Source organism: Pezoporus flaviventris, unplaced genomic scaffold (genome assembly GCF_033815535.1).
Source record: "Pezoporus flaviventris isolate CSIRO_AGI_PZ_B2104156 unplaced genomic scaffold, CSIRO_AGI_Pfla_v1 ptg000018l, whole genome shotgun sequence".
NCBI lineage: Eukaryota > Metazoa > Chordata > Aves > Psittaciformes > Psittacidae > Pezoporus > Pezoporus flaviventris.
The window spans coordinates 1,645,493-1,671,394 of record NW_026892566.1 but is presented as its reverse complement, the minus strand read 5'-3'; the positions used below and the strand labels follow the sequence as shown (position 1 = coordinate 1,671,394).

The following is a 25,902-nucleotide window of genomic DNA, read 5'->3' as shown; positions in this document are numbered from 1 at the left end:
ACAGCATAGTTTCTACATTTTCCAAGATTATTATTTTGCCACAGCTACCACATTTTTCCCTTTAAGAAGTAGGCTGACAGCAGGAGAAGCATCATGTGTGTGAGGCATCCCTGTCCATGGCAGAGGCAGGTAGAACTAGATCTTAAGGTTTTTTCCAACTTGAACCTTACCACAATTCTATATTATTTTATATCCTTTTGGGTAGCAGAGAATGAAAACCACAGAAGGGGAAATGATAATTTAATTAAACCCTTCAGGTTTGGAGCGAAACCCATGCTTAAATCCCTAGATCTCCCCACAATTCCAGTAGGACCTCTTTTACAGAAGTTACATCACTTACTCCTCCCTTTTCACACGTTTCACCCAAGGTCCACTGCAGCTTTTCCTGTTCTTCAAGCTTATTACTTGGCTGCCAAAACCTTACCCATCTATCCAACCTGAGATCTGGAAACAAATACCCAGGCAAATAATCTCCTCCCACCCTATTCTTTCTACTACAGTGAACACTTATTTCCTTATCAAAGCTTTGATTCTGTTTCTGTTTTTGTTTTTTACAGCAACTGAAATTCCAAAAGTTCATTTCTCTTCCCTGCATAAATGCCAACACTCAACATATTCCAGTTAGCACAGTATGTCTTTCACTAGGTGCCTATCCAACACTTCCCTGTATTTACCTTACATTTATGAATACAGCAGGTTGTGTTACAAGCTCAAGAATGTCAGCTTGATCTGCATGCATCCATATTAATCACAGGGTTTGAGAAGAAAACATGGTCTAGAGGGGTTCACTTTGAAGCAGGGAACAAAAGCAAATAACCAAAAGAAAAGCCTGAACAATGTGTAGCAAGGGTTTAGATACCCTTGCTGGCTTGCACTAAATGTTAACAACTTAAAAGAAGACTTGAATGAAATCCTACTAACCCACAACCAACAGCTATGCAATGAGAGCTTATCTACTTTTCACAAAGCAATAATTATCACAGATGATAGAAGTGGCTTTCTCAAACTTTCTTCTACTTTGCTATTGGTATACAAGTACCCACATACACTGCTTAACATGTATCATGTCTAATTAAACCTTGCTGCTCACTAACAAGAATGTTTGGTTTTTTTTAATGCAATACTTTTCCACTAGAGGGTAGCATTGTTCTAAAAGCCAAAGGAGTTTTGGTTCAATTTAACTATCAAACTTCAAAGTTCTGAAAGCTTCTTCAGCAGTATTCCTTCCTAATATGACGTATCAGACACTCACGTTTTGAGTGAAATGAATCGGGACATACCTAACACACAAGTGTTTTCTATGTCGCATGCTGAACAGTAGTATTAAACAAAAAAATTAACACCCCCCACTCACCCACAAAAATTTTTTCCAACCAAAAAACAAAAAAAAAAACACCCCAAACAACTCACAACCCCCTTTCCCCAGCACCTTTCATACTTTGATCCTGATAGCAAAACACAATTTGCTATTATGAGACAGAATTACTTTTGCTAGGAATTCACTAATATGAAAGCAACTTCTGGGTTTAACAGAAAGACTATAGGGAGCTCATAACCTGATCTCATATGGAGAGAGTAACACTGGACAGACATGTAGTTCTCATACTACATGCATCAGAATTAATTTGATTTTACTAGTAAAAAAAAAAGTCCTGAACATCCCAAACTATTACTGCCTTGGACAGACTTCCATTTGTAACAGTAGGAAGTGTCCCGTCCTCCCCCCCCCAACTTGGCCTCCTCAGACACCATGGAAAAATCAGAACAGTATTATTAAAACCCCAATAATCTGGCCCAAATAGAACTGACCCAAGAAACTTGAGAAAGTATCAGGATTTCTTCTTATGAACAACATATGGTCAAAGATAAGTTACATACAGACATTGGAATGTTCATGCCTCAAATAATGTGAGCTGCTATCAATTTTTAGGTATTTCAGAGAAAATGCCACCTATTTATCATAGAAAACATTTAAAACCTACATATGAAGTATTCAAACAGTTAAGCCATGAACATTTAGCTCCTGAGAGCAGTATTTAATCCTTGCACTATCCCTGAGAATTAAATTCCATTGTTTTAGCAGCACAATGGAAAGCATTAAGTTCTCGGGTAGTTTCACCATTTAACATTCCTGTCAGCAGCTAAATGTCCAAAAGCAAACCTTCTGACCTATAATTCAGGTACTGGTTTTAATTCAGTGCTTGGAGTTAGGATCACTGAATTTCTTTTGTGTCCAACATAAATACGAAATTAGTCTGTTAATGATTTTTTTCTCCAGAATGAAAATGCCACTTACTTTAAACTGTTTTTTTCCTACTCTACCTGAAGTACTACAGGGGTTCATCTTTCTCAAAGACTGAAAGGATTACATGCAAAAGTACCACTGAATTTCAAGAGGACAGGACAAACTTTAAAGCTCCCACCTTTCAAAAAACCCAACTTACTCAATAAAATTGAAAACTACAAATTTGCACTGCCTCTTTTGTGGCAGAAAACATTGCAACCTGTGTACTGCATCTATTTTCATATTCTGAATATAATAACTAACACTACCTTTAATATGCACCTGATATATTTCAGGGTAAAATGCTCTTTCAGGGGTATGGTGGTAGTTTTGGGTTTGTTTGCTCTTTTAAATAAATTCACTGGACATCAGCTACCTCACCTGTAGTCTACATGCTACATGGCAACCCCAGACCTTAAGTAAGATATTCTACTTAAGTGGTTCAGTTGTTTCTAAGACTGAAGTTAGGAAAATATGCCAATTGAGAATATACAAAATAGCAAACAAAAAAGAAATCACAAAAACCCACAACAAATTTTTCTTTAATAGCCTCATCTCTTAATGTAGAATACTACCTAATTCAAGAGCTTAGCTTCTAGGAACATAAACTTTGTTGGTTCTGTGAAAAGCTGACCAAAAATTCAGCCAAACCATAGAGCTTAGGTTTTTGTTTACTTTTTATCATGTATTTACTAAATCATATTGTGAAAACAAACATCAAGGAGACCTACAACACAGAATACACTCCATCATCCTTGCAGCCCCAAGTGCTGAAAAGAAAATTCACACACAATATCCTTAATCTAGAAAGGATCCATCCCCTCACACATCCTGTGCGCAACTGGGCTGAGCACACAGTATCATCCTATAGCAGAAGCCATCAGACTAGCATGCCTGCAAAAACCACTAGATTTAAGTCTGCAGGCAGAAATGATGTTGACTTGGAATTTGAAAGAAAGGGGGGTAAAAAAGAGAGGGAATCAGGCCTACATTAGACCAGAACGGCCAGGAGGTTTTTGTTTTCTGAAAAACACTGTTTTCTCCAGAGTCTGGAGTAGAAACCCCCATACCCTGTTATCTCCCCATTGCAAGTGGTCTTTATGAAACTTGTTGACACAGTGTTTGATACTTGTCTAGAGCTGGTCTAAAAAGTAAGACTTGAGCAATATGGCTTACCCAGCAAGTTCCAGCCTTGGTCCTAACACCTGACCAACAGTCAGCCTGCTAGCAAAAAGAGGTTTTCCATTTTTGCTTTTGCATCCCAAGTTGTAGAATTTATACACAGAACTGTTTCAGTCATCTACAGCACCAGGAACAAGCTATTAGTAAGCAATGCAAAGCACACCCAACCCTATTCAGGAATCATGCAGGAGAGAGTAAGCCAGCACTCCCCACAGGAACAGTCACCTGCCTTTCCCATGTAAATGTCCTTTTATCTCTGCAATTCCCCAGTTCATTCTTTTTTCATGCCTTCTAATTATGACACTGCAACAAGAACCTCACACAGCTGACTGCCTCATCTCTGTTTCAGATGTGCAATAGGACACATCATCCTTAGACCAGTCCACCCCTGTGGACTGAGGCAGTCAGGGAGGAGTGTCCGAGACAAACTGGTATTTAGCCAGGTAATTAAGTTTACTATCTTAAGGCCTGCATGTAAGGAGTGAAAGAAAGTTGTGCTAGTTAATTTCATTCTGCCACTTCCTAACATGAATCCGTCATCTTTGTAAGTCAGTCCATGCATTTCCGTTTGATTACACAAGTTATTTTAATACTGTAGTACTAAAATCAGCTGAAGAATAAAATGTTACAACCACTTATATTTCCCTAAAACACCATCAAATGTTAACTGGATACTGAAAAAGTCACTGCACATCTCAAGATCTAACTTTGAGAGGAAGGCCACCATACCTAACCGTGTAATATCTTACCATAACAAGTAGAGCTGCTTTTACAACTTTGAAAAGCATACTGAAGTGCTAGCAAGGTATTTGTAGTTCAGTATCTTAATAAAAGAAATTTTTAAGTAGTCTTACTTTAGAATTTACTGCTCCCACTGGCAGATTCTACTTATCTCTCATCTACCAATCATACTACCCAGTAGATGGCATCCCACGACACCAATAACGTTCATACAGCAGGTCAAGAGCAATTTTGCTGCTGCCAATGTAAATATAAACACCAAGTGAACATTTTAATTTTTTAAAATAGATCCCAGAAACTCCAGTGGTTTCAGTATCACCTCTGCAAAGAGAAGATGTTTTCTTATAACCCTATACGAATGATTTCGCAGCTAACTAGTAAATCCTGTGAATGCAGCCACCTCTTGAACAAAAAGATCTATATGATTTTATTGATCACTGCCCAAAAATGGTTGCAAAGTTAATTTGTTCAAGTACCAAATCACTGAAAAAGGAGATATTATACAAATACTTCTGTAAGATGATGTTTACATATTGCTCATTTACTCTGACCTGAAATAGAACAATGTAAGTTCTGTACAAGCACACACACAACAATCCCAGTCAACTCATGTCAATGTTAAACAAACATTCCCTCTACACAATAAAAAGCAATTTTTTATGGGTTGCTTTTTTTTCAAACCATTTTACATACAAATCTGCAGTTCCTTCATCTCCCCGAATATACTGCTGAGACACCAAACAAACCAGAAACTGCTCCAGAGGCTGCTGAAAACTCTGGACTATATTAGACATCATTTTACCAAGAATCACTATACAGCGTATGATGCAAAAACCTACTTTCCTGTCAAGCTAGGCGGAATACTTTCCCACCCTCCATAAAAGAGAACAAATTTGTCTACACTGGAAAGGGCAGGGGCAGGGGGAGTAATCCACATCCCTGTGCCAAAATACAAAAAAGCAAGCACGAATGAAAAAAGGATTTTAAGTTCATAGGGAAGTCCTTCAGGTAAGATAAGAAAGCAGCTGCAGAAAACCAATTCTCAAAACATGTTTAAATGAATGTATCCATGAATGGTTTTAGCTAAGGAATTTTTTTAGCTAAATACAAATGTGGAATCCACTTTTACTGGAGAATAGGTATTACATTTGAAACTTCCTACAATAACATTTGCTGTGCCTTCTATCTTCCGTTTTATTGCTTCTGCAATTTGACCATCAGAACCCTCACAACATGAAAGCCTGTTAAAGCACTGTAAACCCATTAAAATTAAACAAATTGCAACACATTTATCAGAGCACAGAAAGTTTGTAATGTGGCAGCAAAGGGAACTGGCACCAGACATGATCTTATTTAACAACTGTTAATTTAGAAAATGGCAAACAGCATGTGAATTCTATTAACAGAAAAATACTTAAACTGAGGAAGCTGTAAACAGTGCCAGGGCACAAAAATAAGTGTAACAGCACTGGGCTAAATCCTGTATCTAGTAAAACCAATGGCAAAGTTTCTCATTTAATAGGACACTACCAGGTTACCGTGTTTCTTTCAGGATTAAAGAGACAAAAATATGCAGCTCAAACAGCAACTCAAGAGAACTGGGTTGGGGGAAAGAGCATTATATACAAATGAATTTTAGATGTGCAAGAAACATTAATAAACACTGAGAAAACCCTAAAAGGAAATTAATCAGAATAACTAGTACTTTTTTGTTGAGCCCTGGAAGAATTAAGAGGTAGTCTTCTCAGAAAGTAAACCTTTATGTATTTTGGCTTAGAATATTATTTAAGAAAAACAAAACAAAAAAAGGGAAAAACTAACAAGGTGAACAAGACAAGCCCAATTAGGCATGGGCATAGCATGGCTCAACTAAGCAGCAAAGTTAGAGTGCTTGAAGACTTTATTGATAGTCCTGACTCCTTTTTCAATGAGCCACTGTTTCAGGCAGATAAGACTTCAACACTCAACACACCTGGCAGAGGCAAAAGTTATCAGTTTTCCTTGTAAAATCCTACCTTCACAAAAAGCTTAGCAGAAATTTAATACTCTGTTTAGGTACACCCTATGCATAGATGCTGGAGAGAGACTCTTTATCAGACACAGTAGTAACAGGACAAGGGGGAATGGGCTCAAAGTAAAACCAGAAGTTCAGGTTAGATATGAGGAAGAAGTTCTTTACTCGGAGGGTGGTGAGGCACTGGAACAGGCTGCCCAATGCTCCAATGAATGCTCCATTCCTGGCAGTGTTCAAGGCCAGGCTGGACAGACCCTTGAGTGACATGGTTTAGTGTGAGGTGTCCCTGTCCATGGCAGGCGAGTTAGAACTAGACGATATTAAGATCTTTTTCAACCCAAACCATTCTATGATTCTATGCATAGTTTGTGTCCAAATACACAGCTTTACTTCCTTTTACACTCCTAGAATCACTCCTGACCCTCTTAAATATTCCCCAAATAATGTTTGCCATGTTTGCCTTTTCCTCCTGCAGCACAGAGAAGAGGGAAGATTTAGTAAAAGCAGCAATGCAGGAAACTGCACTGGCTGGGCTCCAATGGGGCTAAAAGTGAAAGAAAAAAAGTCTTCATGAAGCAAGTGTTCCAGCTTTCAAAGCAATACCTTGTGATTATATGTCTCATGATAGCCATGTCTTGCACAAGGTGGTCTAGAAATACAGACTTTTCATGTCAGAAAAACACATCCAGAAGGCAGCTGGGAAAGGGAGGGAAAGAACAAGCAGTTGTCCTCTTCACTAAAGAAAGCAGTGATGTCAGATACACAGCAGGCAGACATACCTAGATTCCCATCATCTAACTAAGCTTATAGAAAGGAGTACAAGAATACTTTGAAACTTACAGCCTACCTTCAAAGTCACCACTTTGAATAGCACTATAATGCCATGAAAGGAATTTATCTTAACACCACAAGAGACGTAGGAACTTTATTTTTTAAAATGGCAATAGAAGGTCAAAACCCTTCAGTATATTAATTTAAGTAGTAGCAATGTTCTACCCTGGGCTTTCCAAGGCATTTTTCTTTCTATGAACACAGACAGCCTTGGCAGCCACTTCTACTTCCACACTGTTAGAGAACAGCTTCTCAGGCTGATAGCACGCCTGCAGAAACTACAATTGCTTATAATGGGAAAGCTACACCAGAAAAGTGCTGTGGGAAATGCAGTAACCTCAAGCAAAAAAAAGTTTCATGTCTACTTCAGTCAGGTTGGTTTGTTCCACTCCTCTCTCCCCTTCTTTCCAGCTCCCCATGGCATATTCTTCTTTGCCAGTTGCTCATGGATGGGAAACCCAGCTATACCAAATGCCTTTCTTCTTCTCATAAGAAAGATATTCATTTAGCTTTATTACTTGTAAGGATGTTGGGTTTTTTTAGTTCTCCTTTTATATCACACATATACAAAGAGCCAAAGATAATCAGAACATTACCTTCTGAACACTTCTGAGAGTCCCATCCGTCTTTTATACTTTTCAGAATGATTTACTAACCACACTAACAATTTGAAAATAATGTGTCAAATAATTTTCCCAAACAGCTTTTAATCTATCACTGAACACTAAAAACCTTCACCGACTTACAGATTACAATTCGTGAATCTTCAGTACTTAACCTTTTTTAGCTCAATCTCTTACACAAGGTTTTGGTTTTTTTTTTAGGAAAAACTGCTTTAGAAGTATTTCTGTTCAAACCCATCCTCAAAGTAAACCAGTTTCTCAGGAAAAACACCAGACAACTGGATTTTTAATCCAACACACTAAAAAGAAAAGCATCACGTGGGATAAGGATGGAGTTAAAAAAATAATTCGTAAGCCTGTCAAACCAAGTTACAAGGGATCAATTTACTGTAGCAAACACGAAGTTCACCAGCTTCGCTATTATTCTGCCATAAAGCTACAATCATACGAAGACATTTAAGGACAGGAAGGAGAGTTCGTTTTTATTCCCACAACTGATAGTCACCTACAATTTCAAAGATAAAACCAACCTCTTTTTATCTGTATGGAAACTGAAGATACATTAAGGTAAGCATTTAGACCATCTATTTTCAAGCAGAGGGCAAAACAACTCTGAACAAAACTATCACTGTTTTCAATGCAATTGTTTTGCTGCAGGTAGAAACATTAGAAGGCAAAATAAAGGACAAAAAAATTGACATTTTTGTTCTTTCCTGCCAAAACTGGGATCACTTAAATCTTTATGTTAACTTTAATGAAGCAAATTGCCAAGCACTGACTTACACCACAGGAGTCAGACAAGTATAACCCCTATCACTTTCCTTCAGACAAAGGCCTTCTGCAGCCCCTCATCTCTATCATTCAACCTTGCTCTAGAACAAGAAATTCAGGATTAACATTGTACAAACATTTAGGAAACCACATCTGCACGAAGAATCATCAACTAGATGAAAACAGTCTGAAACTTACACTTGTACAGGAATATTTAGTACAGGGACCTAATTTAACAATTGAATGGCAACTAAAAAAAAAAATTCACCAAACCAAACAAAACCAAAACCTCCACTTATTTTCGAGAGTTCTAAAAGTCTGGAAATTAAGCTTTAACTAAAAAGATGTTTATCCTAAATGAAAATAGCAGAGAGCCATTTATAGAGGTATTTTTCTTTACTTGCTGAACAACAACAATGAAGCAATGCCTAATACTACAGCATTTTATCAAAATATACCTCCCTTCATAATCCAAGAAGCAAGAGGAGAATCAAAACCCATCAGATCTCACTACTTCTTACTGTAAGCTCAGATGCTACCCGACAGTCACAAAATGCACCCGACAGTCACAAAACGCACCCGACAGTCACAAAACGCACCCGACAGTCACAAAACGCACCCGACAGTCACAAAACGCACCCGACAGTCACAAAACGCACCCGACAGTCACAAAAGTAAACTGTACAAACCAAGCTGGTAGATATTCATGGAAAGAAGTTCTTAAATGATCTACCTATTAGGAAAAAAAGCTGTAATATGAAGATACTACTGAAGGAAATCTAGATAATGAAGCTGGGAAAGATGGAGACACTAGAGGTATTTATTTTCACTGTTTCACCTCCATTTCTGCAACTTGAAAGCACACAGTTCTTCATAACATTGAAAATTACAAATTTTTCTTTACGCTTTCAGACTAACTTTTAAGCTCTGTTTTCCACTTGCCACTGGACTGCTTGAATTCCACACAGAAAGGCAGTTTTCACCCACTGAACTGAGCTATTCCAGGTTTGCAGATGCTTATGAGCAAAACCACACACACTCATACTTGCATCTTCAGCACCATTATTACTTCTCTTGTAGTTCTTTAAACTAATATTTTTTAAGACTGCCTTATCACTGCATTCTGTTGGATTCTCAACTCTGATTTGGGAATGCATACCAACCATGCAACTAGTTTCACCACAAAAAAACCACAGACTTTTAATCTAGGTAGCCATAACTGAGGCTGGGTATGAACATTAAACTGTTTATCTTGGCAGTCTTCAAGGTGGTGTCACTGGGGAGCAGGGACGAAGAGAGACCTTCAGCCCATTCAGTAGATCAGAATGTCCACATTCCTGATACAACTTCAAGCCAACTTATTTTAAAAGGTTTTCTGAGCTCTCTATCAACTGTTACAATACACCAGCTCCTACAAGAAACAGTAAGCATTAACTATTTTTCTTCCTGACTCTTCCACAGACACTAGAGTTGGCAGCTACCTTACTTCACTGATACACATTAAGTTCCACATTAAGTTCAGGAAGAAAGCGGTATGACATTGCACCCCAGATACTGTCCACAAAAAAAATGTATTTTACAGCTAGAGTTTTGAAGCTTTTTTTAGATTTGCAAACATCTTTCATATAGCTAACAGACCCACGTACAGCAACTTAGAGCCTATGGAACAGCCCATTGAAAGTCCTTTTTTCTTATTTACAACTACAAGATGCTTTACAATTGTTGGAGGAAAACAAATGGATTCACAATCAGTCATGCATTACTTATACATTACTTTAACCTTCTTTAATGCTAAGGTGGTAGATTAACTGGAAAAAGCTACAGTACAGACTTCTACAATTGGTAGACACTGCCAAGAACTCCAAATGCTTAGCACTATGGAAGAGCATGCACACAGTGTCATCTTACAGATTAGGCACATTCAATGCAGTGTCATATTACACAATTTAAGAAAGTGCCTGTTTTCTTCAAAGGCATTCGTGCATAAGGACATCAGAAGAAAGGAAAACAGGTTTGGAAGAAGCTCAACACAAGTTTAATGCAAGCACCATGAACGGCATTCACCAGCTGCAGACATGAAATATTTGCTCTGAAAAAATACATAATGGTATTCCTCAAAGCTAGTCCTCCACCTCAGTCAATTATCTCCTCAAAGCATTTTATTCCTACCTAGATAAACTATATTCTAGCACATAATTCTTAACAATCCACTCTTTCAGCTTTCTGGTGACTTTCCTTGAATTGCTAATGCTTCCAGGAACAAAATAACAACTGAGCTTTGTTATATAATAAGTTGAGGTACAGGAATGAAATGTCCCAGTAACTGGCTCCAATAGTCTTATTATTCTAAGGAATCTTCACTTAAAAATCTTCACTTATAAAACCACTCTTCTATAGCAAAATCTTAAGCTATTTCCCAGCTCATCACAGAAGTCTCCCAGAGTAAAGAAGACAAGCATGTTGACATATTGCCTGGCAATTCACAGTACTTATGCCAAAACAACCAGGAAGAAGATACTCGCAGATCATAGCATACACCCTTTCTGCATTCAGGACGGAAAAAAAAAAAACAACAAAACAACCCCAAAACAAAAAAAAACTTTGCAGTTTATCAAAACTGAAAATAACCAACGGAGAGAGATTGAAAATGTGTCTGACCTCCTCCTCAGTCAATATACTCCATAAACAGTTTCTACTCCATCTTCTTAATCTGTAAGGTATCTAATTACAATAACCAACAAATACAAGCCTAAACAGTAAAAAAACCTTGGCTATGGTTTACAGCAGAAGTAACCGACTTCTGCCTGTACAATCAGAGAACAAACTGCATTTACTGACATTTTCATCTTATCAGAACAGTACAAAGGACAGCAGGGGATAAGTATGGAATTAAGATCATTTGAGCAATTTTATGCATACCTAGATTGAAAAAAAAATTATTCATGACATAGAAAGCTCTGCATTCTCTACAGCTTATTTCTGCAAAGCTTAGGTGTCTGTCTTCAAGGGCATCCTGAATTCTCTTTCCCAATCTTACATTTCTTACAACTAGGTTTAGGTAGAGAGTCTGCTCTGGACATGTGAATAATGATACTAATAATAATTCAGTGCTGAAGTTAGCGGCCTTAGGTATTTTCAGAAACTAAAGAAACAAAGTCAGAAGAAACTCTGGAAACTGCCATGGCAGAACTACATCCATCTAGTTGTGACGTGTTTCACCACTATTACTCTTGGTGAAGCTGCTCTTAACAGACCCAATTTCACCAGTGAATCACAAGGTCCTTCTCACTACAGAATTTTTCCACTTCCAGAGACAAACCACACCTCATCTTGCACACTGATATACACATAATACACTATGTACACTGGTGTTTACATACACTAAGCATCTTTTGTTTCAGGCACATTTCATTGTTACTGCTTGTACTAAAAATGTACGCAAGTACTTGCAATAATTCAAACATTCACTTTTGTTGAAGTGAAAGCGAGGTGACTGTAATCTGAGCACAGGCAAGCCTTTGCGCCCAAGCCACACGTTTCTTTAGAGCTTATTTAATTTTATCACAAAAGGAACTCCAGCCAACAAAGGTGTATAGTCAGATTCCCAGAAGCTTCAAATTTATTCCAGCTGAACACAGATTTCTAAGCTAATACACACACTGATAAGTTACACTAAAAATATATTACCAGTAAAACAGAACATTACTTTTTACCAGAATCAATTACTTTGAATTAAAGGCAGATGTTACTGACAATCACAAGAAATCCTTATATGACTATATCCTAATGCATTTCTGACCTTGAAAGTCTTGTATGATCTATTACTGCTGGCGCTAGATAAGCACCCAGAGAGTATCACCTGTTTAAAAGCTCACAGCACTGCTTTCCAACCAGCCTCCTCCAGGATGCCTCCATCCAGCCTTCAAGGAATTCTAATGTTGTTCTAGGCACATACCCAGGTTTTTACTTCCAGAAGATGCCATGAAATTCTGCCATACTATCAAACATCTGTACAGCAACTCTGGTGGTCTGCAGAGGCACAGAATTTCTTTAGAAATAGATTTAAAATTACAATCCTAATATCAATATTGATACTCTCAAACTACTTTATCCCATCTATCACATTAATTCATGCTAACTTCTACACTGTTTATATATGAAGACTTTACCTCATCTTTTAATTTTATTTTTTTTTATAGGGTAAATACAGTCTAAGAGAGCTGGCCAACAGTAGTCATCTCTGGCCAAGAATACTGGCTGATTTAGTATCAATAAGCTAACAGATGTCATACCTTAAATACCATTTACAACAGGAATCAACTGTTACTGAAGATTTTTGTAAACAATCACTCTCCTCAAAAAATAACTGAAGAATTCCTTAGTCATAGCCTAGACTAGTAAGTAAAAAATTTTCATTACTAAGGTCACCTTGTCTCATATAACCAAAAAATCCCACCACGAATGTATTTCTGCAACAGGTCAGAGAAACTGCTGCCTAAAAACATTTTTAGCAAGAGCTATTTTCTGGAATAAGAGAGGACTAGTTATTCCACCAGAAACAACAGAGCTTTCCTTTTTGAAGAGGCTTACAGCGGCACGCATTAAACATCTAGTGCCCTTGAACCCAACATGGATCTGTACCTTCTACAGGTGTTTCTGAAAATCCCACCCTACAGCATTTTAAAAAGGAAAGTTGGAGAGGGAGAGCACAGCAAAAGGAAGGAAGAATAATGACAAGGAAATATGAGGGTGAAAGATAAAGAGATCAAAAAGAAGGAAAGCAAAGAAGATAATTTATCCTACCAGAGACAGCACCTCTTGTCAGTCAAGACAAGAAACATTGCCTCCCAAAAAGAATCTGGCACCAGGAAGTGGTAGAAGTGATGGGGGAAGACCAAATCTGACCTGAGGCAAGAAAAAAAAAAAATGGAGTTATAATTTTTTGTTTTAAACTTTGCCTGTTGCTTCATCCTTCTTTTGCAATATATTCTTAAAAACTGGTTTATTTTTGTTTTTTATTAATATTCTTCAGCTGGATATGGTCAGTGATGACAGTGGAATGATCCAAATCAAATGTAGGCCAGGATCAATAGTACTTTGATGAAAATACAAAATTCTGTGTGAATACACAAACTTGAAACAAGTTTTAAATCTATACTGAACCTACATGAAGTGACTGCTGCAAACAGTGTAAGTCACTGAACTGTCCCAGTGAGTTGAAAATTTGAAGAATGGAGCATATACAAAGCTCACTGCAATGGAGTACAGGACTATTAATTCCTGTCTGTAGGAGACTTTCCTGAGTGCCTTCTGGCAAGACATAAAATCTCCACCTGTTACCCCACTTGCAAATGTGAGAGAAATGTCATGGCCTCCTGCGTCCAGGTTTCCTGCTTAATTGTAATAAAGAAGTGTTACCCAGGTCTCCAACTGAAAGGAGGGTGACTTTCAGTCTCCTAGAAACTCCATATAAAGCAACCACGAAAGCAAACTTGAAATTCACTGCAGGGTGACAAGGAGTAAAAAGATGAATTCTTGTACAAAGGCAAATCATTGGGTAAGCCTAAACAATTAAGTATTTTAGCATTTAAAAAAAGACAAAAATTCCATCAGACAAATCCATCCTACCCCTAACACTCATTCAAGCTACATTCTCAAAACCTGGCAGGAGGAAAAAGGGAGGAAAAATAAGTGTTTCCAAATATGTCTGAAGCTTCAGTGACTTATACTTAAAAACGAATTCCAAACTAGAACCAGTGACTTCAACTGGCAGAATTTAAGCCATCACCTGTACAAACCTTTGAAATACCATTCCGAGACCAATGCACAAGTGACAGTAATCACACTAAAGCTAATGACGCTTCTATGATGATGCCCCACAATTTTCATTTGGTACAGACCTCACTTATCAAGTTAGTAAATGTCAATAAGCCAAATAAAACCTTTTAAATAGCTCTAAACTGAAACCTTGGGTTTACACATATAGCCTAAACCAGTGAAACTAATGATCTTATCTCTATGCTCCACACTGAATTAAAATTGGCCCCACTTCATAGTGCCAAAATTAACTGCAATAATGCTACTCAGGAAAATGTGGGTAACTGTACAGACCACATGTACAAAAATTCACAGGAATAAGTTCAAAACAGATGTTCAGGCGATGCTTCAGTGAAAGGCACAGGAACCAAATGGGACGTAAGATTTGACATACTCAACAACCACTTTTGAATCATAAATAATTAAGACACCTGGAATATAAAATTTAAGATAAAAATTAATTGTTTAATCTTGATATTAGGTAGCCTCAAGAACCTTCCGTGAAAACGTTCTCTACAATGTCATTACATACTGCATGAAAAAGCACTTCAGTTCTAATCACCCTCTTGAATTCATTAAATATCTTCTTGTATTCAGAGAGATCACAGACTTTAAACAGATGATGCTTTTCAGATTCCCTCTCTGTATCAGCCTTTCTGAGATAAACACCTTTTATACTTCCATCCATGGAGCAATTCCCACTCACGTGTCCGGAGTCATTAAAAGGACTCTTTCAAGAGTTCTCTGAAAGAAACTTGCCCAAGGTGCTCACAATGCCTTATAATGCTGTTTCTGTATGGGTGAGCAACTTTACTGCCTATCGCTAAGCTTGTATACCTCTTCTCCACTATGACTCAATTTTCAAAACCTGCAGCTACCAAATTCACTCATCTATTCTAAATCCTGTAGAGGGAAGAATGCACTGCATGTGGAAGATTTAGGACAAAGAATAAAACCAGTGAAAACTTGCAACTTTGCTCATATTAAAATATATGTATCCTATCCTGGTGTCAATCCATGACAAGAATCCATACCAACTGAAATCTAACACCATTACATTCCTTTCCAGAAAAATACCACCCCACTCAGCGCACCAGAGCATATGGTATTCAGTAAACAGAAAAATCTCTGGATTATCATCACCGGTCAGTCCCAGTCTTTATTACACAGTTCCAAAAATTTGCATTGACTATGGATTTTCTCACTGCCTTTTCCCTGCAAGCATTTCTCTACAGCATTTCAGTGCTATGACAATGCACAAATATCAAATATTTAACCTTAACAGCACTTTCAAGCATTATTTTCCTTCTCTTGAAATAGAGGGAAACCAAGGCATGTAAAGATTGAAACTGCTAGCCCACTGAACCGAACTGCCCAAAGCTAAGATGTCAAGGCCATTTTTCAGAATCATTCATTCTTCTAGCATTACATACATTTTCAAAGCTTATCACTCAGATACTAAAGTTACAGTCATGAATGCTCAGATCCCAAAATTCCAAATTTTGGGCTTAATAATACAAGTAGCAAACAGCTAATAGCCACCAGTGAATTCTTGCCTAGCAGTTTATATGAACTCTGCAGCAGCAGACAGGAGGGTTGACCCAACTTTCCACAATAAAACTCCACTGTCAACACATCAGCCATTCTTTCTTCCCATAATGCCTCTACCTGCTCATTTGCTATACACTCGCAAACAGAAAGAGTGGTCTAACATACAAAACCCTCCTGTGCACCCTAAAGAAGGCAGTGGTGGTATGGTGTAGATTATATGCATCTGTGTAATTACACAATGCGGATACTCACAGGAGGTTGAACTAGTGCTGTCTGCACAACCAAGTTCTGGCACATCCCAACTCTTCAATGTTCAGAGCTGCTGCTGTGTCCAGCAGCTTCTTGAATGTAGTAACACTTTTTTTGTATTAGTCACTATTCTGTTTCTGTACTTAACAGTAACTGAAACAATGAAGATGCGACTATGAAGAGACACCCACAACTCTTCCTCAAATGTTATCAGTAAATTAAACATTAAAAGCTTTCTTCTTTTTATTTAATGTGCACAAATTATTTGTTCAGTACTGTTCAAGCAACTCACATGGCTCTCTAAACTTCCCTGAATCCCTTGTCTCTACTTGTTCAACATTTTGGAAGTAAGAATTACTTCACTATTATCTTTTCCCTTCACACCCACCTAATGATGTTAAAAGTATCACAGTTCTGTTCCCAGTTTTGATAGCCAGTATTTTAAGGAGAAAGCTTTCAATATTGATCATTTAGATCTAATATTTTTCTCCTGTTTCCCAAAGAATATTTGATCTATGGCATTACTTTTTATTAGAAACTTAAGAGAAAAAAAACCGGTCTCCCTCTACAAATATTTTTGGAGGACCTCGTTCACACTATCTACAAGGACCACAGCGTATTGGTTCACATTCAATATGCTACCTAAACCATCAGAGCCAGAAACCTTTTTCAAAACTAAAATCCAGTCTCCTCCAGCCAGTAAGCATCTTGCCAGTTAAAGTATCACTAATGTGTCCAGCTCTCTATTGATTATTCAGTTTCTTACTGAAAGCAAACAGTTTAATAATGAAGCAAATTACTACGTGCCAATATTTCTAATCGTATTTGCAGCTGTTTAATTTTTGTCCCCTAAACATAGTTCTTGCTAAATTGTCAGACTCCTTACCACATAGTGCACTATACCTACCTCTATATGCATTGATATGCTACCATAGATTAAAACAGCATGAAATACTTTGTCAGTCAGAAAAACCCTTTGTCAGAGTCAAATAGCACAAACCAAGAAAAAAAAACAAACAAACAACCCCCCCAAAAAAAAACACTGTTTAATGTTACAAATAAAACTGGATTAATTTTCTACAAAATGGATCTAAGAAGCAGCAACATATGAAAGGATTTGTGATTATTCTGTATTGTGGAATAGCAAATTTTTGTATTTGGAGATGTAAGCAAAGGATTAAAATTCATCACAAGGTACCAAATTATAAATGGTATCACAGATGCATTTTTCACTATTAAGTGCCATACTGCAACACAGAATCTCAAGTATTTTGTGTGAAAAATATGTAGTCTTGTTACCTGAATTAAGAGCTTTACATGCCGAAATAGATTAATAGTGCATCTAGTGGCAATTCTAAAACTGACACTACATGAACAATTAAAAGTTACATATCAACTGCTGAGTGCTGTTTGAGAGAAGTTTGTAGTAGCCTTCTGCAGCTCAAGTATAACACAGCTATTGCATAATTACAAGGGGCAGAAATTACTTTTGCTTTTATGTTTTCAGAAAGTTTATGGAGAAGGTTTTGTTTTGTATCATGTTCATACACAAAACATCACCCTCCCATACTGCTATCACTGTACAGCTGAAAGACTGAAGCTAGCATTACTCTGCCAGTTACTGCTTTCACGTAATTGGTACCTATTCAAGCATACTCTTTTTTTTTACAATACACTTTTTTACCCTTCTGCTACAAACAGCACTCGATTTAAAGGTCTATACACAAGAAACTTGTATACACACACAAAAAAAAAGGCGCAGAAACCCCAGCTCCCTTGAACAGAACAAGCTTGAAGCTAGCAAAGAACATCTGGAAACTCCACAAGGTGCTGACAGCCAGGACTATCCCTTCCCAGCTTTGTTACTACCATCCATCTGCAACTTTACTTCATGTGGGACTAGGATTAGCTGTACAGCTTTGTTGATTCTGACAAAATGCTGACAAATGCGACCAGCAAAAACAACCACCACCTGCACTGCTGCTAACTCTTTTAGCTTAAAGAATACATCCCCTGGTGAAAATGAAAACCAAAAGTATGGAAACAGGTCTGGGAAAGCAGTGCAGAGCATGCAAGAGAATCAAACAGCACAGACAGTGTAGCAATGGGAGCCTGCTGGATGTAGGGAACCTAAAGCCAGGCCCTTATATGACCAGTAATACTGCAGCAACCTAGTTTCACACAAGAAGCTGAGAAAAAAAAAAATTGTCATTTTAATGATATTCCTGGAAGTTGTGACTCTATTTTTCAGCTGCCCTGGGTGGTATCTACTGTCATAGAAGGGAATCATTGCCAGATTCACATCTGCAAAAAGAAAAATATGCAAAATACCTTCTGGCATACTTTCTAGAGTCTAAAGGAAATTACCTACCTGTTCCTTGTGGGCTAGCAAACATTACACCACCACACACTCCTCAACAGAGGGGCTAACCCAGAGAAACACAGTGTGGAGCTCCTATAAAGGGAACAACATGAAATCCAAGACAAGGGGATGACCTCACATTGCATTCTACAAAACCAAAGGCAGAGAATAGCTGATCTCTTAACACCAAATCACAGAACAAAAATGGTTTTGAAAAATTATAATGACTAGTAATATTAAGAGGTGGACAAACACTAACAACTACTCTTGACAGCATTACCAACAAAGTCCCTGAAACATGAAATGAACATTTCAAGAAAGAGCAACAATAACTCGGGTTCTAGTTGTGCCCCTTTCTCCTGAATTTGGGAAAAACATGAGCCCAGAGCAGTGCTTGGACTTCTTCTAAAGCATAAAAAATTTTTTTTTTTATTAAACAGCCAGTTGTATTTTATGGATTATTACACCAAAGAAAACAGTCAAGAAACCCTGATGGAAAGAAAGATCTCCATCAGATGCTTCATGTCCTATTTTAAGTCCCTAGACTTTGAAATTCCAGCTTCTTCAGTGTTTGCCCTTTCAGAGACATCTTTCCCCATCCTAAAACTGGAACAGCATCCAGACTGTGTCAGGAACAATCTGTAAATCCTGCAATGGACCACTTTAAAGGTAACACGCAGGAAAGATATCACTTATTAAACATGATTAAAGCTTGCTTTGCCTCTGTAACATATGCTTCCAAGACAGCCCTTCCCAAACTAGTCACACTGGATCAAAAACTGTAAGTTACAAATGACAGCACATAGATCTGAAACAAAAATCACCTTTTTTTTAAGATTTCATTTCTAAGGATTCCCAGATTTCTAACAAAATTAAGCATCCATGCCCCTTTTCCATTAAGTGGGAAAACCACACTTTCTGTATTAATGTAATTCTAAAACTGTAACTAAAGTTGACTAAAACTAAACATAAGTGTCAAGAGGAGAATCACTGAGAAATTAAGTGACAGACTAGATTTAATAAAAATATGAGGATACAGTGACAGATGTCATTTTTAATCTCAGTGCTTTCAATGTTTCACTCACACGCGTGCACACACACGAGGAGTCTATATCCACAATATAAAGTTACTTAAACTCACACTCACTTATCAGCCGAAAAAGACAATTTTTTCAGTTTATTCTAACAATGCATGTCCAGAAAGAACAAACACTGATGAAATTTGCTTCAGATAGAGAATACTAAGCCTGTTTTTGTTAACAGTCACTCCTAAAAATATCAACAAATATCCAAGCAGGTGAATATAATTCACCCTGCTACAACAAGAACCTAACACACAACAGAAAAATTTATTATACAGCCTCCATCAGAAACACACTTACAAAGAAACCTACTTTCACTTTTTCTCTGTTTTCCCTACTAGTCCAGGACCAAAATGTCTTTTTAGCAAATATCATCACTTTTTCTAACAGTCCATGCACTTGCCACTACAAAGTTCTAAAGAACACACGATATTGCTTCTGTAATTCTATCCTGTTCAAGCTAGAAAAGCTTGTATTTAACTACTGCACTTTATAAAAAGAGTACCAGGGATACGTGCATCACAGGAGAGATTTACAGACTGCCTAATCCCACAATGGTTCTATAACTTCGTGATCAGTGCTCATTTCATTCACTATTGTTAAAAAATGCATCCTTAATCATACAGAAATTCATCTCCACCCTTTCAGAAAAATGGAGGGGGGGAGGAAGGGGGAGTGTAACTACACAAACCAAGAGATGCACAGGAAGAATTTGGTACCCCCACTAAATTTTAAGTAAAAAAATAACCAAAAAAACCACCCTAAAACTAGTTACCTTTCAGGTAACAAAATGTGCTTTTAGGAGGTATTCTAATACTAGTCCAAGCACCCTATCCACTAATAAGAAAGGACAGAAAAATCATGTAACTTTCTCGCCTGTTTTCACACTCTCATCTCCTTCTGTAGGAACTCCTTTCTCAGCTTCCAGCTCCCTCTCCATCCTGCTGCTTTTGACTAATTCTGAACTATCCGCTGAACTCATCCACAGCGGTAAACACACCGGGACCAAGGCAAACACACAAACCACGCTTCTTTTGATGGCCTCTCTTAAAGCCTCAAAACATGCCACTACATCAGCACCGGTTTCCTCTGTCAGAAGACAAAACGGACAGCAAGGCGGCGGCTCCCGGGGCCACCAGCACACAAGCTGCCCCTCTGCAGGGCCACGCAGGCTGCCAGCACACCTCTCCACAGGCCCTGCGCCAGGCCTGGCTCCTTTCCCCGCCTGCCGGGCGCGACCCTCAGCACTACTAGGGCCCCAAGGAATCAGGCCGCTCTTCCGGAGCGACACCCCTAACCGGACCTCCGTGCCCGGCCTGACAAGCCGCGGCGGCCGACACGTCGGCAGGCCACCCCGCGCCACCGCCCACCCCGGCCGGGCCTCGGGGCGCCCCGTACACCCGCCCGGGCCGGCCCCACCTCCCTCCGCCCGTCCTTTAGGCGGAAGAGCGGAAGAAGGGCAGAAGAGCCCCCGCCGCCTGCCGGACCGGCGCGGCGGCAGGCATCGGCTCCGCGCCCAGAGGGACGCCGGAGGAAGGCGGCCGGGCCCGCCATAGGCCGCGCGGTGAAACGGGCCGTAACGGCAGCGGCCGCCTCCCCTCCCATGACACTGCAGAGCGGGGCCCAGCCGCCGCCCTCCGCCGCCGAGGCCTCCTTCCGCCGTCGGCTCCGTGGGCTCTGCTCCCGGCGGCGGCGCCGCCATGATGATCCGCCCGAAACGGCGCCGCGCCAGGCCCTAACGCCGGGACGGGCCCCGGGACGCGCCCCCACCGCTGCGGCCTGCCGCCCCGCGCCGCTCACCTTCATGTCGGGACATCCTACTCCAGAAGTAGCGGCCCGGGCCCGGCTCGGTGCTCCCGGTGGCTCCTCCGGCGCCGCTGCGGCCTGGCCCCCCGCCGCGGCACACACGGAGCTCCGGTGAGCGGACAGAGGGGCCGAAGCGACGGCCGGGAGGGAGGCAAAGATACCAGAAGCGGTGAATAGAGTGCCTTTCTGCGCCTCCTCCTCCCTCTCCCTCGCTCGCCCTCCTGGGGGCGGATCCGGCGGCAGCGGCTTCCCGGGCGTCGTGACTCTCTGACTCTGGGCCCCGCCGGCTGTTGGCACCGCCTCTCGCTCCGCCCGCTGCCGCAGCGACGGCGGCGGCGCTGCCGCGCGCCTCGCTGGGGAGCTCCGAGCCGTTTCCACGTTCTGCCGCGCCGGCCGCTCTTCGGGAGAAAAAGGAAATACTCCGCCGGAGAGGCGGACTTTCCTCGCTGGCTCCCGGGCTGGGAGGTAAAGGCAGTGGCGGCCCCGTGATCAGAGCGCGCTGGGGGACCTGGCAAAGGTGAGGAGTGCTCCAGAGCAGTCAGTTGCGCAGGTAAGGCTCCCCCGCGCTACGGGTGCATCCGCCAGCAGTGATAGGTACTCGTGCGGAGCAGCCTCTTTATGCAAAAGGCGGGGGGGGGGGGGGGGGGGGGGTGCGAGATGGGAGGAGGGAAGCAGTGGCAGAGCCTAGAACGCATGCTCCGAGGTGGTGTTGCGATCGCAAGCGGTGTTACTGGTTCCGGCAGCCGTGGGGAAGGGGCGCGCGGGCCGGGACCGTTTCCTGGCTGTTTTCCCCCTTTGGTCAGGTCCGCGCAGTACTCCTGCTGGAAGCGTCTCCCGCTCAGTGAGAAGGGGGCCCCACGTGTCACCGCGCTCCAGACAAGTCTCTGGGTCTTTGCACGCGATGAGAACTTTTCGTCCGTCCCATCGCGGTTGCTTCCTGCCCTGTCATGAAGGCAGGCTAGTTTTGAGAGGAGTGAAAAACGTGCAGCATGGCTGCGTTCCTTCCCTTGCATGCTTTCAGATGTACGTGGTACATACGTCAAGCATCTTGATTCGGTGCTGCCTTTCCAGCTGTGACTTTCTGGCCATCCCACCGGTTTAATTCTGAATTGCACTGTCTTCCGTACCTTCTCTGTCCATGCTAGTCCCACCTGGCCTCATCTTCCTCTTAAGGCTTCCTCTCCTGCCCTTGAGCATGACATTCCTTCATTTTTTATCCGTGCCAGTCTGACACCTCCATCTTCACCACCATGTTGCACCACAGCCCCATACGTCTGCCACAGCCCTGCGATTCTTGTGCGTTCATGTTGGTGAAGTACCTCCTCATTAGTCTATTTCAAAGGCTGTGAGAGCCCACGTGCCAGAGTGGCCTAAGCATTGAGCGGCAGTGAACAGCAGGACTGAGCACTGCTGAAAGAAGTACCAGCCTCTTCCCATGCGCCAGTTCCCCCTCCATGCCAGTCATATTACATAGCCTCCACTTCTCCCCATTACGTGCATGTGCACACTTCTGTCCCCTATAGTCTGACCACCTGGTTCACTTCCATCTTTACCTTTGTCATACGCAGTTTCATAAACACGGTGCCTTCTGAGAGGATAACCTCGATCAAGTCTGGCTAAAAATCCAGTGGATTGTAGGTATTTTTACTGGAAGCAAGCAACACCTGAGTGTTGGATAAACTGTAGGAGACACTGAGGGTCATTTTGACTCATGGGAGCCATTTTGACAATGGCTTCACTGCTTCTGAAAAGGGAGTATCAGTGACCATACAAAAAGTTTGCAAGAAGCAACCACAGTTGACAAGAAACTGCAGCTGTGAAAAGACTCACTATGAAACTATGAAAGTGATGTCTGCAAAACAATCACGGAAGCGAAGAAGTACCTATCTTAACAGCATTTCACAGCAACAGTGCACAGAGTGGGGCAGTGGGTCACGTGTGTTCTGCTACTTTATTTTGGCACCAACGTTTTTAAATGCAGATGGAAATTGACTCACCAAGATGCAGAGTACAAGCCATCAAGTGCTCTTGGCTTATGCTACTTTTTAGTCCCTACAAGAGCAAGCTAGCTTGCAAGCTGATAACTCGCTGGCTAGCAATATCTCTGAGAGAGGCTGTTGTTCCCTGTGTAAGTAACTGCCTTGCTCTGAGCGCTGTGATGCTCTGTTGGCCTGTGCTCAGTTTTATCCTGTTTCTGGCAAAGCAGACTGCAACCCAAGCACGTTACTGGGACCCACAATATGGAGTCTTTGGTCATGAAGACCTTGGGCTAATCATCTCTAGATACTTCAGTTGCAAAATGGTTTAATAAAGTGTCCTGCTTTTGTTAAGTGTTATCCACACAGATATCCTTGAGTGTACATGGTCCAGCACAAGCTGATGAGCCTCTCAGCACACAGATTTTCTGAAACACCCCTCGTGCCTGTGGCAGCCAAGAAGAATTCTGTGGCCTCTTCTCCATCTTTGTAGGCTTGAGTCTAAAATTAAAACTATGATCGTGTTATATACTGTGCTCTTGCCCCAAGGTCAGTATCGATATCCATCAAGAAAGTATAGGTAAATGCCTTTGTTCTCTTGGAATCGTATTAGAATGTGTCTGCATGTGCAATATTATGTAAAACACACCTTCATTATAGAATCATAGAATGGTTAGGGTTGGAAAAGACCTTAAGATCATCAAGTTCCAACCCCCCTGCCATGAGCAGGGATGCCTCACACTAAACTGTGCCACCCAAGGCTCTGTCCAACCTGGCCTTGAACACTGCCAGGGATGGAGCATTTACCACTTCTTTGGGCAACCCGCTCCAGTGCCTCACCACCCTCACAGTAAAGAACTTCTTCCTTACACCTAGTCTGAACTTCTTCTGTTTAAGTTTGAACCCGTTACCCCTTGTCTTACCACTACAGTCCCTAATGAAGAGTCTCTGTCCGGTATGCCTGTAGGCGCCCTTCAGCTACTGGAAGGCTGCTATGAGGTCTCCACGCAGCCTTCTCTTCTCCAGGCTGAACAGCCCCAACTTTCTCAGCCTGTCTTCATACAGGAGGTGCTCCAGCCCCTGATCATCCTCGTGGCCCTCCTCAGGGCTTGCTCCTACAGCTCCATGTCCTTTTTATGTTGAGGACACCAGAACTGCACACAGTGGGAATTTTGCTGATTATCTCCTCTTCAAATATAGCAAATACTGCAAATGTGACATGCCCAGGCTCCCAGAGGTGAGCATGTGGCAACTCTGGCTGCATGTGGAAGGAGGCATGTAACAAAATTTGAAGGTCCTTTGTGAAGTCATAGCCACTGACAAAAAATGTTCTTATATTCTTAGCATTAACTTGATAATAATATGTACTGTCCTTGTTTTGAACAACATTGTTTCTCAAGTCCATATGCTGTTATCCCACAGGCAGAATTAGAAAGAAAGATTTTGGTGAGGTTCATAAAGTTCTGCTGTGGATAGACCCTTCTGTTCCTAAGGGAAGACCCTGCCATAATCAGGTTTCTCATTCTTTCTCTCCTGTGCAGCAGGATAATTCATAGGTGAGACTTTCTGTAAAGCCATGAGAAAAAAAAAATACAGTATCAGTATTTTCCTGATGGAGAAGCCAAGTTGCAAAATGAAAATTTACCTACCCAAGGTCATTTAAGGTCCCAGGCCAGGGATTTGAGACCCAGATCTCATAGGGCATTGGACCAATGTATAAGTCACAGTGAAAAACAGAGAAAATAATGATTTTTCCCAACATGAAATCACAATATGATAAAACTTGTGCTTGGAAGTAATAAGATCGTCTGATATAAGGAAGAGATGTTTCTGTGGTCTCATGCGATTCCTCTCCCTGACACTGTAAAAAGGTTCAATGTCTGGAGTGAAGCAGGACAAGTTTGAAAACTAAACTGACTAAAGACATCCTAGGGCAGAGCTCCTGAGTAGTAAAACCATTGGGAGCCACTTAGTCCATTAGTCTCCCTGAAATATTTCCTTTGTGAGCTGTTCAAACCCCACTGATACAGTGGTTTTGCTTGTTACAGTGCTGTCCCTGCCAGGGTTTGAGGCTTTGAGGAAGAGCTCTGTGCTTCACTTGCTTGGACTTGTATTTACCAGTGCTGGGCACCCCACTACATACAACACTAGCTCCTTGTTTGTTGTATGGTGCAGCTTCACACTTGGGTGAAGGTATGCTGTCACCATAGTGGCATAAAACTTACATAAATCAGTTGTTTTGATCAGTCTGGTTGTCGTAAGAACATACGGAATTATGTATACATGCTCAAATGTTAAATTTCTACACTGGTACACATCAGGGCCTCCCACTACAGTTTATTTTCTAACTGCTGCTTTTCTGTGTCCTCTGGCTCAGTAGCTGTTCAACTTGCTTACGGGCCGTTTTCAGCATGATCTGTAAAGAAACATTTTAAAATCAGAAAAAGACAGTTTCGCTGCTTTCCATCTTACAGGGGAAGACTTGAAAGAAGTTTACATAATTCCCTCCCTCCATTTTGTTTTGACATCTGTGCCAAGGACACAAGCTCTGTCACAACGGACCAGAAAGCACAAAGGCTTTGGAATTCCTGTGGCTGAATGAAGATAGGAGAT

At 40.8% G+C, this 25,902-nt stretch overlaps 1 protein-coding gene across 1 annotated transcript in view; it reads right to left on the bottom strand.

Annotated features, from left to right (window-relative positions):
* The window catches only part of LOC133270121 (E3 ubiquitin-protein ligase KCMF1), a 47,620-nt gene extending 26,165 nt beyond the window's left edge, over positions 1 to 21,455 (bottom strand). Inside the window, exon 1 of the mRNA XM_061455036.1 lies at positions 21,308 to 21,455. Within this exon, the coding sequence (XP_061311020.1) occupies positions 21,308 to 21,323 (16 nt within the window). The 5' untranslated portion in view covers positions 21,324 to 21,455. The remainder of the gene's footprint in view (positions 1 to 21,307) is intronic.
* Between the last annotated feature and the right edge of the window lie 4,447 nt (positions 21,456 to 25,902).